This window comes from Zonotrichia albicollis, chromosome 1 (assembly GCF_047830755.1).
Source record: "Zonotrichia albicollis isolate bZonAlb1 chromosome 1, bZonAlb1.hap1, whole genome shotgun sequence".
Classification (NCBI taxonomy): domain Eukaryota; kingdom Metazoa; phylum Chordata; class Aves; order Passeriformes; family Passerellidae; genus Zonotrichia; species Zonotrichia albicollis.
Genome location: NC_133819.1, coordinates 52,711,561 through 52,729,116, shown reverse-complemented (window position 1 = coordinate 52,729,116; position 17,556 = coordinate 52,711,561). Strand labels below are relative to the sequence as shown.

General features: G+C 40.9%; 1 protein-coding gene across 8 annotated transcripts in view; it reads left to right on the top strand.

Annotated features, from left to right (window-relative positions):
* HECW1 (HECT, C2 and WW domain containing E3 ubiquitin protein ligase 1) overlaps positions 1-17,556 on the top strand; it is a 250,519-nt gene that overhangs the window by 179,629 nt on the left and 53,334 nt on the right. For 4 of the 8 annotated variants that reach the window (XM_074541380.1, XM_074541340.1, XM_074541361.1 and 1 more), the window contains 4 exons: positions 517-1,890; positions 5,306-5,407; positions 10,653-10,803; positions 15,101-15,231. In XM_074541380.1, coding sequence (XP_074397481.1) covers positions 517-1,890; positions 5,306-5,407; positions 10,653-10,803; positions 15,101-15,231 — 1,758 coding nt within the window. The remainder of the gene's footprint in view (positions 1-516; positions 1,891-5,305; positions 5,408-10,652; positions 10,804-15,100; positions 15,232-17,556) is intronic. The other 4 variants (XM_074541369.1, XM_074541375.1, XM_074541385.1 and 1 more) reach the window with 3 other exon arrangements.

Below are 17,556 nucleotides of genomic sequence, written 5' to 3'. Positions count from 1 at the left end.
AGCCCAGGTTGTTTGACTTCTGAGAGGAGGTGGTACAGATGAGGATCATGTCAAGGGGTCTTTGGGGGAAGTTTTTGCCTTTCAGGCATGACAAACCCAGTTTTTTGCATTCTCTGTTCTGGAGTCTTGCCAGTTTCAGTGTGACAAGAAGACCGTTATTAAAATCTCAGAGAAGACTTCCCTGATTCCCACAGTATTCCTCTGATGCCGTTTTGGCTCAAGGAGAAGGTTCAAGAAGGTGTTACCTTCAGGTAATGCTGCAAGGAGGGCAGGGTGCTGCATACAGATTACCACCATGAGTAAACCCATTATTAAATCCAATGTACAAAGACTGCCTAGCAAAAAAACCTCAGCACTTCTTTATAGTTGTCCAGTTGCCTACTCATTTCAGACTGTAATTTATGCTTTTAATTTTCTCATATTGCTGTGGATGCTTGTGCACCCACAGCCAATGGTCTGGTTCAGTCAACACTTCTTGTTAAAAGAGTAAGTAATTCCTTTTCCTGTCTCATACAGATGATGAAGAGGTCTCCATTAGTGCAGATCCTGAGCCAGCTGACCTCCCGGAAAGCCCTGTGAACAACCCCACGGAGGAAAGCCTCGGTGAGCCTCCATGCATCAACACAGTGACCTCAGAAAGTGCAGCTCCAGAACAGCTAAATGGATACAGTGTGAACAGTGTCGATAGCCCAGGGGCTGTCAAACCACCTGGGGAAGTCAACCAGAACAGCTTAAATGAAGAGCTAGCAGGAGATGGGGAGGTTGATGCGGTGCCAGTTCCTGAGCCCTTGGAATCCATCCCAGGAGAAGTACTGCCTTCTTTGAGTGCTACGGACCTCATGGAGCAGTCGGATCTGACGGCTTGCATGTCTCCTCCTGAGCCTGAAGTTAGGGAAAATAACAAAGTCAATTCTGGTATTCAGGGAGATGGTGGAGTCTTGACCAGCATAGAATCAGTAGATATTGATGAGGTGAGTGCAGATGTGCATGCTGGCAAGGACCTAGAGAAGAGTCAGGATGAAGAAGAAGAAGGGGCTTCAGCCCAGGAGGAGGAAGACAACAAGCTGCAACTGAGGACCACAGCAAAGAGGAAAAACAGGCCGTGCTCCCTGCCTGTGTCTGAACTTGAGACAGTCATAGCTTCAGCTTGCGGTGAGCCAGAGACCCCTCGCACGCACTACATACGGATACACAACCTGCTCCACAGCCTGCCCTCGGCACAGATGAGCAGCGATGGGGAAGAAGAGCAAGATAGTGGTAATGGCAGGGAGAACGATGAGGAGTCTACTGTCAAGGAGGTGATGGATAAGGAGGTGGTGAGTGAGAGTGAGACCGTGGCAGCAGAGCCTCCTCTGGAGAACGAGGCTGAAGAGAACTTCAGCCAGAGCACGGTGCCTCCTGGGACCTCGGATGAGCAGCTCTCTGACATGAATGACGGGCTGTTGGATGGGGAATCCCTCCGGACAGGAAGTGAGAGCGAGTCGAGCTCCAGGCCCAATGGTGACAACGAGTGTGAGGCGTGTGACACCTCCTGCTACAGCCCCTCCTGCTACAGCACCTCCTGCTACAGCACCTCCTGCTACAGCACTTCGTGCTACAGCACCTCCTGCTACGACAGTAACAACCGCTTCTCCAGCCACACGCGCTTCTCCTCCGTCGACAGCGCAAAGATTTCCGAGAGCACGGTCTTTTCCTCTCAGGATGATGATGAGGAGGAGAACAGTGCTTTTGAGTCAGTGCCAGATTCAGTGCAGAGCCCTGAGCTGGACAGGGAGCAAGTGGATGGCTCCTCCCAGTGGCCAGATGAACTAGTAGCTCATGGTGGGAACTCACAGAGAGCCACAGAGGGTCTAGACACCCCAGTAGCAGGTCCAAGCAGCAGAAGAGAAGGTTAGATCCTGAGAACTGGTGCTCTGGGTGACCCTGATTATCTAGATGTCACAGAAGGCATCAGATAATTGAGGTTTCAGCTCACGGTTTATTTCTTACAAACTCAGGGGCTGTGAGCTGGGCCAGATATAAGGGAGGGTTGGATAATTGAGCCTGTCCTTAAAAATCCCAACAAAGCCAACTAAATCAGGTAGGGATCCATATATGTGAATTACTGTAGATATACATGCATCATTATAAAATCAAGATCAGTTACTTTAGTTATGTGGCAGATCAGCATTATCACATCCACCAACTCATTCCTTTTTTCCTGAGATTTTTCCATATCACATGTCTGATGTGCTGCCATGTCTCTGATAGTCAGTGAGAGGACCAGCTTGTGCTTGTCAAAGGGCAGATATGCTGATTTGCACCACATAAAGGTTTGGGCCAATTTCTGTAAATGTTTGTTAGCCATACATAGTCATAAGCTCTTGCAAACACAGTTTTCGAGCCCCATTTGTTCCAATTCTCCAAGTGTCAAACAAATGTACCTCAGATATCACAGATCATAGGGAAGCTCAACAGAGATTTATATTTTTTCTTAGATACTTTGGAAATTTCACTATATTAAATAAAATTCTCATATCCGTATCCTTCCCTAGAGATAGAATATACTTAATTTTCTTTTTGCCTTTGTAATGTAGGTACTGTTTTTTCCAATTCCTTAACAGTTACTTTAAGCCCCCCCTTTGGTAACTCCTTTCATGCTCACTGCAGTTACATGAAGAGGGGGAGTTGAACACTCCTCTCTTTTTGAGCTAGTGTGTAATTTTTCTCCAGCTGAAGAAGTAAAGGACTTGGCTGCAGCTCAGGAGTATGCAGCAAGGTCAAGAGGTAGTCTTTGCACTCCCTAATTCTGAGTCATCTGTCTCCCTCTGTAAGTGACACCAAATTAAAATGGCAGCAAAAGGATAACCTATTTGGGTATCGCTGAGGAACTACAATCAAAGCATTCATCTATGTTTTCCCTCTCCATTCCCAATTAATTTACTCACAACTTCCTTTACCACAGACCCTACCCCTGCAGAAAAATTTACACCAGCCTGTGTAAATACTTTGTAGATAGCTGGGACTAGGGAATTATTGAGTCTGTAGAGCAGAATCTAGTACAAATCATTAAATTTTCAGAAGTACACAGGCATAGACACCCAGCTTCCTTCCTTGCAGGCGAGAGCCTTTGCTTGTGAACAGCATTTACATGCAAGTAGAGCTAAGGGGGCACGAGCTTGTGTATGTGTGAGATCATATGTGCAGGTTTGGTTGTTTTGAACTGTGTGAGCTTTTGATAGGGGATGTGGTGGGAGAGGATGCCATCTGCATATGGATTCAGTACAGTACAGCACCAAGAGTTGAGCCTCCATAAAGAGGAGGCTCTGCAGTGCCCGTGGTGGCTTTGCCTTGTTTAGCTGAGTGTGTCTGAAGGGCACCCAGCTCTTATCACTCTCTCGGTGTCCCTGGGGTGCCTCAGTCAGTGTGTGTGTTGCTCCATGGCTTGACAGCTGTCACAAATCCAGTAGACGTGGTCACCTCCACTCACTCCAGGTGACTGACACTACCATGCTTCCGCTGGCTTGGCGTAACTATCTTGACTAGGGGAGAGTCAATTGTGGTGAGGTAAGTACAGAAACATAGGTGGGTGATCTGGTAGTTGGTGCTACACCTGTAGTAACAGCACAATATTTAAGGCTGTGAGAGATGGACTTTTAGCACTGAATCATAAACTTATGTAACTCTGCTGTCTGTTTAAAACATGCAGCAGATACATCTGTGAGATACGCCTATACACAAGTGGTTTAATGGAGGCATTTAACAGGCCATACGGTATCATCAGAGCACCTAGAAGGGGGAGTATTTTTATCTAAGTGATTTTTCTCATTTCTGAGAGGTGTGAGATTTTTCACAGTTTTATACAAAATTGGCTTCTGCATTCTGGCTGTTGGTTTTTTAAGGGAAAAAGTATTTAATTTTTTTGGGGGACATTTTTTTTTACATTTGATTGGTATATGTTTAGGGATCTTGACAAAATGTTCATTCTCTGGCTGTTAAGATTATAACATTAAAGAGAGCTAAACCAGCTGGTACATAGTGAATTTGGCTTAATATTCCAGAATCACCAGAACCATTCAGCTTAATATATCTTTTTTCCATAAGCTGCATCTTTCTGGTTCAAGTAAATGTTATGTTTATGCAATTCGGAGTGTATCTGTATTAACAAGCCAAGCTGGAAGTTATAGTCAAAAACTGTTACCACGCAGTATGCAAATATGTCCATTAGTAAGATAAATAGTCCTGATTTGTAAGATTTTAGAGACAAGGCAAGAAGGAATCTTTATTTTGGAACCTGTGAAGTTTTAGCATGTTAAGTCTAAGATATGGAATACTTTTTCATCCCTACTAGAGCATCTTAGTTTCTTAAAGGATTCTGTGAGCATTGACTTGATCTTAAGTTACTTGTTCCTCTCAGCAGAATGTGAGTTTGGACATTTACTTAGGTTTCATTTATTTCATATTTAAATATGGCAGGGTAATTGAAACGAGACAATCTTTAAGGTCCATTCCAATCCAAGCAATTCTATATATGGACATATATACAATGCTAGTGTTTAAAAACTTACTTTGCACTGTATCCTGTGTGACTGTTTTTCTTTTTCCTCTTCTTCTTCTGCTTCTTCTTCTTCTTCTTCTTCTTCTTTCCCTCTTCTCTATCTTAGGTCTTCCTTCCTTATCTCAGATCCTGACTATATCTCACTATCTTTTATCCTTCTCTTCTACCACCTGTCTCCTACTTGTTTCTGGTCCTTCTCTCATTCTCTCTCCTTCAACCCAAGATGGACTCGTTGAATTTGGAAAAATACCCATGGAAGGGGATGATCTTCTGCTTTGCAGGGATTGCAAAATCCTGCCTTTACAGTCTACATATGCAGCCATTGATCTTTTTGAAAAGGAGAGAAAGATCCAAGGCAGCTTTTAGCCTTTTATTCCACTGATGGAATGAGTAAAAAGTTGGAAGCAGGATTTTGCATGTTCCTGCCAGTTGCTGCAGAAGCTTAAGCTTAGTTGTACATGAACAGTATTTCTCAGAGATCAAGCCTGATTCTTCTATCGCTTACACTTGTGTGTCTGTGAGTCCAGAATCTGGCCCATAATACTTCAGCATTGACTCAAGAGACTTGAGTGCATTATTTTAATACTTCTTTGCCTTATGATTTTGCCTTCATTAAAATAATGCCTTGAAAATAGGAATACCCAGAGATGCTAGTACATCAGGTTAACCTATTTTTAAAATAATCACTTGTTTTACAGTAACACATTTTTTGAACCACATTGTAAAAACAGTGAATGACTGTCAATGTCTTGAATATCTTGTCCATAGGTGATTGTCCTTTACTCCATAATTCTCAGCCAGTCAGCCAGCTTCCTTCTCTGAGGCCTGACCATCATCACTACCCAACTATCGATGAGCCTCTTCCACCAAGTAAGCTTTAGTTTTTTTATGTTATTGCATTTTTTCAGCTTTTCCTGTTAACTCAAACAGTGTAGAGGTCAGTATGTCTTTCTGAAGAACCCTGTGTGTTCTGTATATACGTTCTCCAGAACCCAAACAATATGCCCTTTTGTTTCCCTTATTTGATCCTGACTTCAAATGTTGTCATGTTGTTTTGGACGAGCTCCATAACCTCCCTCTCTGCCTTCGTTCATCTTCTTCCCTGAAATGAAAATATTATTCTGTTTTTCCAGTCAGTGTGTTCCGACTTGAATGATTGGGATCTGTCAGTTGTTCTGGAAGCCTGGCTGTAAGGCTTTCTGTATGGTGTATCAGCAGAGTACTCTGATTTTTCTGTAATGTTTGTCTCCAGGTTTTCTGTAACCAACTTCAAAGATGGTTTGGGATGGCAGTCCCTGTGATCTGTCACATCTGCATGCAGGTCCAGCAGCAGCCCTTTCACAGTGAGGATGCTCCTGGGACAGACAGGTCCAAATCTGAACCAAACCAGCAGAAGTTGGGAAAAGGCAGCTTATGCGCAGTGGTCTTGTTATACTGTTTTTGGATTTGATAATCCGTGAACTTTGTGTTCATTATGCACTGCAGTGGAGCCCACACTTGCATTGAATAAAAGTGAGAGGGTTTTGAATAGTGTGATAGATTAGCAGCCTGATAATACGGCATTTTTAACACCAAAGCAGCTGCTGGCGTTGTTTTTACTTGTCTCTGTAGCTTTTTCTCTGGGGATTCCCGGAGGATTTCCCCGCTCCTGCACTGGCGTTCGGTGCCCAGCAGAGAGCACTCTGTGCCCTGCGACGTGCGGCCCATCGCCTTCAGCGGAGCGCAGGATTTCACAGCCTGAAATGTGCCGGGCCTCGCAAAAACAACCGGGCGCACAAACAAAGCACTCTGTTTGCTTCAAAGCCCGAGACGGGAACACACTTATTTGGCCTATGGTGCCCTTGACAAATAATTCATCATTTGCCAACCATGCTGTCAGTATTCCCTGAGCTGAAAATAGCCCCGGTGCTGGCGTCAGCCGCACAGTAGCATGAATGATTCAAATGCCTTCAGCCCAATAAAGTCTTTTTAGAGTCCCACTGTGGCTTGCCAGTGAGTGATGAAATGGGAACGGTTACCTCTGTAACAGGGAAATATTTCTCTTCCTCCCACTCTTACCGCAACACTTTGTGGATCGGGCACATTCCCTAGTAGATGACTTAATGATAGCACACCAACACCAGCTCAGGTAAACAGAATATACTGTAAACCTATTCCATGTTCTTCAGCACCAATTTAATACATTTTTCCTCTTTCTTATAGTTGTCCTCAAAAGGCAAGTATTTCTACCCTTGGTTTTCTCAAGTGTTTTCACAACAGGGTGTAAGGACATGAAATGCAGTCTGTGATGATAAAGTACAGAAGCGATATCCCTTTGTAGGGTTTTGTTTCAGCATTAGCATATAACACCATTTTTACAATAAAGGCTGACACTGTGGGCTTAAATATACTGATCTTAATGGGAGTAGATGTACTAAGTTAACTTTGAGTGGGCAAAGAAGTTGAATTGAATAATATCATTTAGGAAACTGATTTCCAAAAACTCTCCATGGAATTTTACTTTAATTTCAAAAGGAAAACCATATCCCTAATCTAGAAATTTTTCTTCTCCTTAAATTCAGTATTGCTATCTCAATGCCTTTAATTACTCCTAATCCTAGATAAATAGGTCTTCAATCATGTGAAAGGAAAGAACTTCATATTTTAAACCCAAGTTATATGATCAAAGCTGGCTTACTTCTCATGTGCAATGTTGGCTTCCAGGTATAAGTAGAGGTGAAGTTAATCTGCCAGTGCTGCAAGTTCAGTGTTGACTGATTTTATTTAGGTCATGGAGAATCTTCTGACCTGTCTTCTTTCTCTTTTGAATAGTTTTCTGAATAGCTTGATTTCATCATAACCCCACAACAACTGGCCTTGAGGTGGAAATTTAATTTCAGACAGTTTTATTTGGGAAAATGAAGAGAAGAGATTTTTTATTTATATAGGAGTTTCCTAATGACGAATCTGAAGGCTAAGTCTGATAGGAGATTAACAGAAGATTTGCGATGTTTGCACGGCCTCATGACGGCATTACCAGTCGCCCCTTATTATGCCTGTGTTTGGAAACCCTACAGAACTGAAGCCAAGAAAAATACATGTGCCCAGTTCAGAGCTGTGCTTTGCCAAAGGTGTGGCTGAGCTTGGAGGGCAAAAGACAATGCATTTTCTTTGCCCTCATGATCCTGCCAGAAAAAGTTGCGTCTTCTGATATAAATCAGAGCAGTTTCAGAGGCTGCTGTGAAATATGACTTGGCTGATGAAGGGGGATCACTGGAGAGCAGAACCAGTACTCCCACATCACTGGCCCATGCTCTAGCATGCTCTTACTGTGAAGGTTAGATAGAGGTTAGTCACAGTCTTATTTTACCTGGAAAACTGAACAAAAGACCCTGAGGAAATTTGGCTGCTTCCTAGATCATCTTTACCCCTAAAGTAGCATGAAGGGACTTGAGCACAGCTTGGAAGCAGAGTTCTGCCTGTCTGTTCACCTGTCAGTCTGTTTGTCTCGCTGTGCAGGTATCTATCCATCTGTCCATAAATCTGGTATTGTATTCAGGGAGCTTCAGTGACTTGTGTGACTTGCAGGCTGTCTTATGGGAAGGTAGGGAGTACACTAAAGCTGTACCTGCCACCCTCTGACAGCCTTGCCAAGTAACCAAAAGGAATTACTCAGCTGACTAGAAATGCTATTGCAAGGAGCATGAGACACACAGTTTATAATATTTTAGCATGCCAGTTTCAGCCCATGGTTTCAGGTGGACACACCTGTAAAGCAGTGAATAAAGCAACCCTCACTGACAGTGTAGTTCGTGTCTGTACATACTGCTGCTGGATGTCTGACACATCCAACAGAGATAGCCTTCCTGAAATCATAATTCACTTTGACCTCATGTTTTCACTGTGATCTCCAAGCTCTGGACAAGCTTCCTTACTCCTAAGTTTCCAAGTATCATGCTTAGAAGCTTAGGAACTCTAAGTTGTATTTAATTAGTGCAAAACAGCCTGTAGACCTCACGGTGCACAGGGATCTATTATAAAATCTTGGTAGGCTTGTGTAACTGTGTAAACTTGGTTGGCTGTGTGATAATATTTATTCTTGCTAAGTGTTCATCAGCAGGCTTTAGACCAATATGACCAGTTGGTGTCTTCTGTAAGCTGTCTAGAGCGTGCTTCTACAGCACTGCCTACAAGCTTCTAATTCCCTGTCGACCTCTATCATTCTTAACTTGTTACGAGGCGTGGAGTGAGGGCTAGGATTTGTTCTTTGCCAGAAAACAGCAAGGAAAATTAAGATCTTCATGATGTTGAGCTGAATCATCTTTGATCTGGTCAAGGTTATTTCCTGGAGGATACCACAGATAATGCACAGCTCCAGAAGGGCCATTTCCAACCCACAGTGGTGCACCTGCCACCAGTGCCAGCATGCTCAGCAAGGCTCTGGCCTTTGACCTGGCTTATGTGTCAGTCTGATTTACCTCAATGTGCATATGTTGTATTTGATGTGCTTTTTTCACTGTCTTATGTTCTTGACGTGGTTTTCGCAAAGCTGTGATCTTGTTCTTGAAACAGCTACCACATCTCTGGGAAACTTTACTTGGAGGAGGAAGAGAGAGTCCTCTCCTTAAATAATGTAGTGATTTTCACAGTGAGAGATGCTGCATGCGTGCCCATGGTGTGGCTATAGGGTTTGTGTCTTTAAGGACTCTGGTAGCTTTGAAAGAAGCAATGCATGTGTTTATGGCTCTTCCTGTCTTGGAGTCTTACAGAAAATTTCTCCAAGGACTCCCAACACCCATCTTTTAAGGTCTGTGGGATTCAGCTGTCAGGGGCAGGCCATGGTCTTCAGCCAGCCTACACTTGTCTGGGATCAAATATGGGAAGTATTAGGTTTAGTCAGGGCCAACATTCAAAGGATGGGAGCTGATCATGAAGGATAGGTTTCCAAATATAGTAGGAAAAGGTGCAATTTCCATCCTGCTCTTAGAGAATAGGAAATGAAATACATAAAGTATGAAATTCAGATGATCCTGAATTTGATCATAGAAAACCATAGGAGGAGAGAACTCGTCAGGGAAGATGGTATCATAGTAAGAATATGGAAATATGAGGAAGTGTTTGCCCTCAAAGGTAATCACCATATGTGGATTTGTGTGTGAATGCAAGTGAGGTTTGCATTCTAAGCTCGTGTAGAAAGTACGTGCATGTATTTACATAGATGTGCCATCAGCTGATGGGTCATGTGGAAATATGAAACTAGCAAGCCTAATTTATTCCACTTCTCCATTCATTCCAACCAGTTTGACACGTGGCTTTGCTAGCTAACTCACTTCTGACTTTCTTCTGTTACAAACTCTATTTTTTTATCAACATTACCATTTTCCACAAGCCATCATATACCAAATAATTTTTAGTTTTGAATCATGGGAGAAAAATAACAGTAGCAGGAAACAATAATGATAGAAGGCTCAATATTATTCTGCAAACTCTCAATCTAGTTTGCATTCATGACAGCAATTCTCTGTTCAGAGAGATTTCTAAGGTATGTCCAAAGAGTCTGTGATCAGTTTTCAGTGAAGTCTTTAATTGCTGTATGCTGTCCTTTGAAGCCACTTAGCAAAAGGAAGAGAAATAAAGCATATTTGTTCTGAAACATAACAAAAAATAAAAAAATGGGATTTGCCATGTTAGCTCAGATGTAATCTTCATGTAAGGGTCGGTTCTTTGTGGCTACTCCGACCTGCAGTGAATTCAGCCAAACAATATCACAAAATGAAAAATTTCCTCATTCTTTTAAAAATGTAGCCCCTGTGTCACTAGTTTTTCATGTGCTGTGGTAGTGAACTCCATGGCCTACCTGTGTGCTGCGTACGAAATGTTTCTGTATATGCATATTCTGCATATATGTATATATAGACAAGCAAATAATAGATACACACACCTGAATGTGTACTTTGAATATATACACATGGTATGTATTGCATGTAGGCTATATATGTATATATATATATAGTATCTCCTGTGTGTATATACCCTGTCTGTGTACGTGTGTGTGCCTGTACATACCTCCCACACGCAGGCTTTCTGGAAGGCATCCCACTGACAGCATCACCCCTTCCTTTTGTTCCAACCCTAGATTGGGAAGCTCGGATAGACAGCCACGGGAGAGTGTTCTACGTGGACCACGTCAACCGCACCACCACGTGGCAGCGGCCCACGGCCGCGGCAACGCCCGACGGCATCCACAGGTCTGGCTCCATCCAGCAAATGGAGCAGCTGAACCGCCGGTGAGCCTTGGCGCTGGGAGGGGAGGGACTGTTCTTCCAAGGCACGGGGTCACTTCTGCTGCTTAACTGTAGCAGTGCTGTGATGGGTCAGCACCTGGTGCTGTGCTGCAAAGCTTTTCGGGACCTGGCTGGAATTGCTGCCGTGTCCGTGCGGTGTTTCTACCCCAGCTAATTAGGCCTGTTGAAAGGTCTGTCTCCTTTTCCAGGGCAGAGCCCTGCTCTAATAGCACCATGCACATTTCTAGAGGTAGACAGGTCTGCTTAGTGTTGCATTGGGCCCTGTAAATCTGTCAGACCTCTCAATGTCATTTATATTTTAGCTTTGTTTGACTAGTCCACACATCGATTTGTTCATCATTTTCTTCTCATGCTCACTTTTTAGACTGAATTTAAAGGGAAAGAAAAAAAATAAACAGTTGGTCAGAAATCTTCCATTTTTGCTTAAAAAGAAGGTTTGGGGGTTTTTTTAATTCTCTTCTTACTATAATGATGCCATTTCTAGAAAAGGATAAGCAAGACTGAAATTATATTTTAATTATAGCATGTAAAATGCCACAAAAGTTTTTTTGCTTTTTCTTTTGTGCTTAGAGGAAGATCTGCAGCTGAGAGAAGGATGCAGAGTTTAAAAGTGCTCTTTTTGGAGTACTTTGAATAGTTTGGGAGCTGCTGTGCCCTGAATGAGGCAGTCTGGGAGAACTGGGCCAACTTAAACTGACACCTTCAAAACACTCATGAAGAATAATCCTTTTTTTACCAAAATGCATTATTTTGAGTAGTATTTCATAGCATGTGTTAGGTCTTGCAGAAATGAGAGAACCTGAACCTGCCCAGTATTTGTTTTCATTATACGTTTGCACATAAGCCTCAAGCTGCCATGATAATATAAAAAAAAAAAAAACCAACAAACAAACAAAAAAAGTAAGAAAGTGAATGTTTAATGTAGATTCTTTTAAGAGATTTACATTACTTCTCTGCCATTTAGCAGTGGTCTTCAAGAGGGATTTTAGCCATGTCAAAGTACAGACTATTTGGCTACCAATTTAAAAAGTTATCTGCCACAGAAACCAGAAAGCTGATGTGGAGATAGATCCTTTTTTTTTTTTACCTTTTTTTTTTCTTTTTTCTTTTTTCTTTTTTTTTTCTTTTTTTTTTGAGGTTGAGCTCATGGAAGTGCAGAACAACCATGAAAGGAATAAATGTTTATAAGAGTGATTTAATTTACCATTCTGTTAGTTAGAGCAGGTTAGTCATTAAACCAGCTATCACAGCAGAAACTGAAGCGTAGGCATCGTCTTTGTGACCTCCTTCCCTCATATTATTCAGTGTTTTCATGTAGGCTGTCTGTCTTGGGTATTATTTGATTATCACTGGTTTGGGTTGGGAATTGAGACTTAATAAGATTGATATTCTTTGAATCTCTCCGTTTTTAGTATTCATACATCCAGTTACAAAGGGAGAAGTATGGAGTTTCAGCAGTGGCAAATCTCTACTTATGCAAGTTCCATTGGAGACTTTGCAGTTTATTAAACATGAAATGTCATGGCTTCTTGGGACTAAGGAAGAAAGATGGTGATTCTCTCCTCTCTGCAAGGAGCTCTGTTGATTTGGGAAGTTGAATACAAAGATCTTCTATTGTTACTTGTGAACTTTTCCTAAGATAATAATGAAAGGGATTCGTACTGAATCTCCTGAGCATTTGCCCTGTGGCAAGTAATTTTTGTAGTTTTAACCTGGCTGTTATAATTTTTAAAGTTATTCTAGTCCTAAATCTAATTTCAGGTATTTCATGTCTCCACATTTCAGGAATGTCAGGATAGCTACTTTTCATAGTTATTATCAACACTCCTGAGGATTGGACTTTGTTTTAAGCCCTCATTTTGGAATTCTGTTTTGTTGTGTTTCAAACTTAATGATTTGAAATGTTTTGCAGCAAACACACCTGAGAGCCATTTTAGGTGAGGCAACAGCAAAAATAGACTTGCTGATAGAATTAGCAGCCTGAACTTTTGCTCTAACCTCAAACAAAATTGGACTCAACATCATTCCCAGTTTGAAAAACCTTGGTGACTTTTCTTTAAAACAAATTTACTTTTTTTTGGCTTCCCAGTTTAATTTGTGTAAGGGAATGGAAAGACCAAAATATTACAAGGAAGCTTGGTATTTCCAGCCCAGCCAAAACCACAAAGCTTTGGAAATTCAGCTTGAAAAAAAACCCCATAGCTGTGATTAAACCTAGCCCTGCTTTCCTTCTGTGCTCCAAGCTTCCCTTTAGCTGTGTGGGCCACTTGAGAATACAGGGAATGCAAAACAGGAATCCAGGTGTTGGGCAAACACCAAAGAAATATCCTTGCTTCTAATTTTAAAGGCTCTTGCTCATTTTCTGGAGCACTACCTGACTTGCTTACTTGTTGGTCACGTAGATAACAGCCTTTGTTGTTCAAGCTCTCTTGAAAGGATACTTTGCAGCATGTGTATGTTTAGACTTGTCTTTGCATTAGTTTGAAAGATAATAATCAACATAAGAAATTACAACCATCATGGTTAGGACAGCCACAATGTGGTATTTCTTAAGCTCCATTTCTTTGACAAATCACTTTGAAAGGAGACAGATTTCCAGAGGCATTCATCCCCATAACTTTTGCACTTCCACTGTTTTCTCCAATTACTTTGGCATTTTTGGGTATTTATATAAGGTGATTTTATAGTATTGAGATGCAAAAGAAATGCATAGCCTTTTGTTGGCATACAGCTGCTGTTGCTCTTTGAGGTTTACCAGTGGGGATTTTCTACCATCTAATTAAATTGAAGGTACAGGGTTTTTCTATATGTGTGCTTATATCCCTTGATTATATGAACTTGGGGGATTTTGTCGTTGGTTTTTCCTTTCCTTTCTATTGCATGTGGGTGTTGTAAAACTCCTGCAGTACTGGAATGGAAAGTTCATTCAGTTGCCTGCAGTCAAGTGAATAAAGCTGCAAAATGTAGGTCTAAAACCAGAGGGTTTAAAACTGCAGTAAATTCATGCTGTTGCAATACCTGCTATCAGAATTTCTTTGTAAAGATGGATGTTTTCTTAAACTATCAAAATATGCACTAAATGTAGCTTTAAATGACTAAGCAATGGAGGGAGACACATAGCATTGTGAAAGTTTAGTATAAATCTATTAAAATTTTAATTACTTTTTCTTAATTATCTCCAGCCCTTTCGCTTAAGATTGGCTTGCAGTGAGCTACTGGAGATTATGTCTTTTGAGATATCAAAAAGCCAAACCCTAACTCTTGTCTTTGATGATCCTGTGTCACTTTGAGGATCTTACTCATGGCTAATTTCTATTTGGAATAAAGTGTGCATTAACAAATAAAGAGACAGAAAGTAAGTAAAAATCTCTAAGTCGGATCTTGAGCTGAGGAAAGCAAAGAGTGTAAGTCAGAAAAATTAAAGACAAACAATGCTGGATCACATTAAAAGCAGGCAGCAAAGCCATCCTCTTTCAAATACGCATGGAAATGCCATGAAGAAAGAAGGATTAAAAATATCAGGATGGCATAAAAGCTAGTTAAAATAATCAAGAAAGTCTGTTTTCTAGTTTTGCTTTTCTTTCTCTTTCTAGTTCTTTCTTTCTTATTATGCTTTTTCTTCTTTCTTTCTGTATAAAATGCATTTATGATACACGTAAGACATGGTCATAATTTGCCAGTAAAACCAAAGAAAACATGTTAGTCAATTTATCTGTCACTATGAGTGAACAAGTTAAGGAGAATTTGATTTCTGTAGTGTGAATTCAACACACTCCAGGCTATTTTTTCTTCATCACGAAAAGATTATTTATTTTCAGGATTCAGGATGCACATCCAGTAATTTAATAAGAAAGACTGAAGGTTACCCAATGCATCAGAGGATTGGTCCTTACTCCATTGGTTATGCTTCTATAAGGCTAAATGAGAGGAGGAACCATGATCCACCTCTAGTTTTGGGTTCCAGGTGTCCAGATGTTTTAAAGGCACGTAGCACCATGCAGCCTAAATATGTGTTTAAAGTTTGGGTATTGCCTACTTGGCTCCTGCTGTGGCTGTTTGTCAGTCACTAAGAAATGCCAAGTTTGCAGAGTGCTGGCTGGCCCAAGTGTGAGCAGCTGCACCAGCTGCAAGAGAAGAGTCAGCTGTGCTCTTACTCTGTTGTACACAGAAGATGGAAATATTGGGATCATTCAGAAACAGTGCTCATTGTTAAAGCAGAAAGCAACAGAAGGCACCTCTGTTACTAAATCTCATTGTTCCTTTCTATGAATGTATCTAGGTACCAAAACATCCAGCGAACCATCGCAACAGAGAGGACTGAAGATGATGCTGTGGTAAACAACAGGGTGGAGAGAGTTCCCACTGGAGGAGGAAGTGACTCTGAGGCAGAGCCTTCCCAGCCAAGCCCAGGTATGGGGCAGCAAAGCTGCTGAGTGGCATGTTCAGTGCCATTCTGTTCTGGGGAAATCTGCATTTCCAGGAGAGACTGTAATTTTATTATACCAGTTTGAAAAACCTAATTTAAAAAAAAAAAAAAAAGGACTTGAAGATACAGTTTTTAGATGTGAAGCTACAAGCACAATTCTGGATACAATGGTTTCAGTTGTTCTTTAGCAGCTACTCAGACAGACAAAGCATTTTTACCTTAGTAAATGGCCATTTGAAACTAAAAAGAAGGAGGCATTTTGCAACTACTAGGTCAATACTGTTCACCTAGTAGTTGCAAAAATAGTGCTGTCTTATTTTTGTGGCTGTGTGATTTGTAGCGTGGGACATTTGCAGTTTATTTTTGCTAGGCTTGGCTTCTGCACTGCCACACTAGCCCATGTGGTTGCACCTGCAGCAGCCCTGGCATCATGCATGAAATACTTTTGGTTTTTAAAGGTGTGGTTTTGTGATAGCTGTGAGCTGACCTAAGTGTGGGCTGTCACCAAAGAAGGCACAGATGTCTTTTTGCTCACCACTAATTTATGTGACAGGACCCCATACCAGAGCTGAGAAGTGAACTGCCTGAAAAATAGCCTGGCTTCTTGTCCTTGTCATTTACAGCCAGATTGGATCTTTCATCTGGCTTGTTAGATAAGGAGCAAGAGTGAGGGTCACTACAAAGCAGAAGAGGAAAATGTGTACCCAAGGCAGGATGGGTTGGCAGGGGTCTCTTCTACTCTTTTTGGTGGTAGTCACACTCCTACCAAAGATGTTTTCTCAAAACATTTGGGAAACCATAGTCTTAAGTGTTTGTTTCAAGTAGGAAGCAATCAGTCTAGTGCCACTATGCAATTTGAGACCATGCAAAAACAACTCCCTGCCAGCAAAATGATTGACCAGTTGTCTTCCTTTGGATCATTCTTGCCTCCACCAAACTTTGTGTTCTGTATTGTCTGCCATGAGTAAATCCAACTTCTTGCTATCCTTTTGCCATCCCTCTGTAAATAGGATTGGTAACGGGAAAGAACCAGCACAGTGTCTGATTGAATTTTCTTAGTTTTCCATGTTGAATAGGAAAAAAATACATAGAGAAATAATAAAATTTTAACAAGTTTAGAAAAATATTCTATTTTGCTTGTTTTGATCCATTAGGATTTTTAATTTGAAAATCAGTTTTGGCCAAGGATGTTAAACATTTGATGCTCAAGTTTCCTTGTCATCTTTTGTATTGCAATTAAAGAGGGACTTCTACCTACAGTGGATCTTATAAGGAAAACCCAGTTGTCTATGTTAGGGAAGTGGAAATGAGGTAGACATTGAATTATTAGTATTTATAAGTAATGTAGCCATTACTTGTAATAGGTATGATCATTTAGTATCATGGACAATAAAATAGTAATTTAATAGGAGTTACCACCCCTAAGTATTTTGTTCAGTTTATTATTTACCATGCACTCTTTTGTTTTAAACCCAAAGAGCTAATCAGTGTGATGAATGTTACCATAAGTTATTAGGAAATGGTTTTTGCTATAGATAATTGCTTTGCTTTTGGAAAAAAACATCAATATTGTATAAAATTCCAAGAATTAGAAGGTCAATGATGGTGTAAACACATTAGGGAAAGAAAAAGCTGCAGTATTATACATTTGTTATTTGTCTTTTAATTTAAATGAAAAATATCAGAAGGAATACAATTAAGGCACATTAATCCAGGTTCTAAGTCAGTATAAATCAGTTTAACTCCAGAAACTGATCCAGTCTGCAGTTTTCAATGGATAAAATAATGTATGCAGCAAGAAGAAAAAAGTTATAACTAATAAGAAAAAAAAAGTGAATTTTATTTATTCTGTTGATGACATCTGCATCCAATTTTCTTGGACTGCAAATAAAACGTAGTTTTATTTTAAAATGCCAGAACACCATAGCCATAATTCAATGGTAGGAAGAATTTTTCTGGTAGCTAAAGAGCATCAAGAGTTTCTACCTCTACAGAGTTACATTCTCAGTGCTCAGTTCTGCTCCTGTGCTTCATTAATTGATACAGGTTAAAAATAATGCAGTTGTGTCTGGTTTACCATACAAGTCCCCAAAACCTTGGACTTGTCAAAACCAGTGAAATTAAAGTAAAGTGTAATGCTGGATTGGGAGATCATATTTCTCTAAAATCAGCTGCAGGGGAAACCAAACTGAACCAAACCATCAGCTGGTGAAAACTGCTGTGGTCACATTATACCTGGGGACAGCAGCAGACTTCACACAGAGTTTCATAAGCTACAGTTCAGGAAACCATCCAGCTCCTGCACTGCA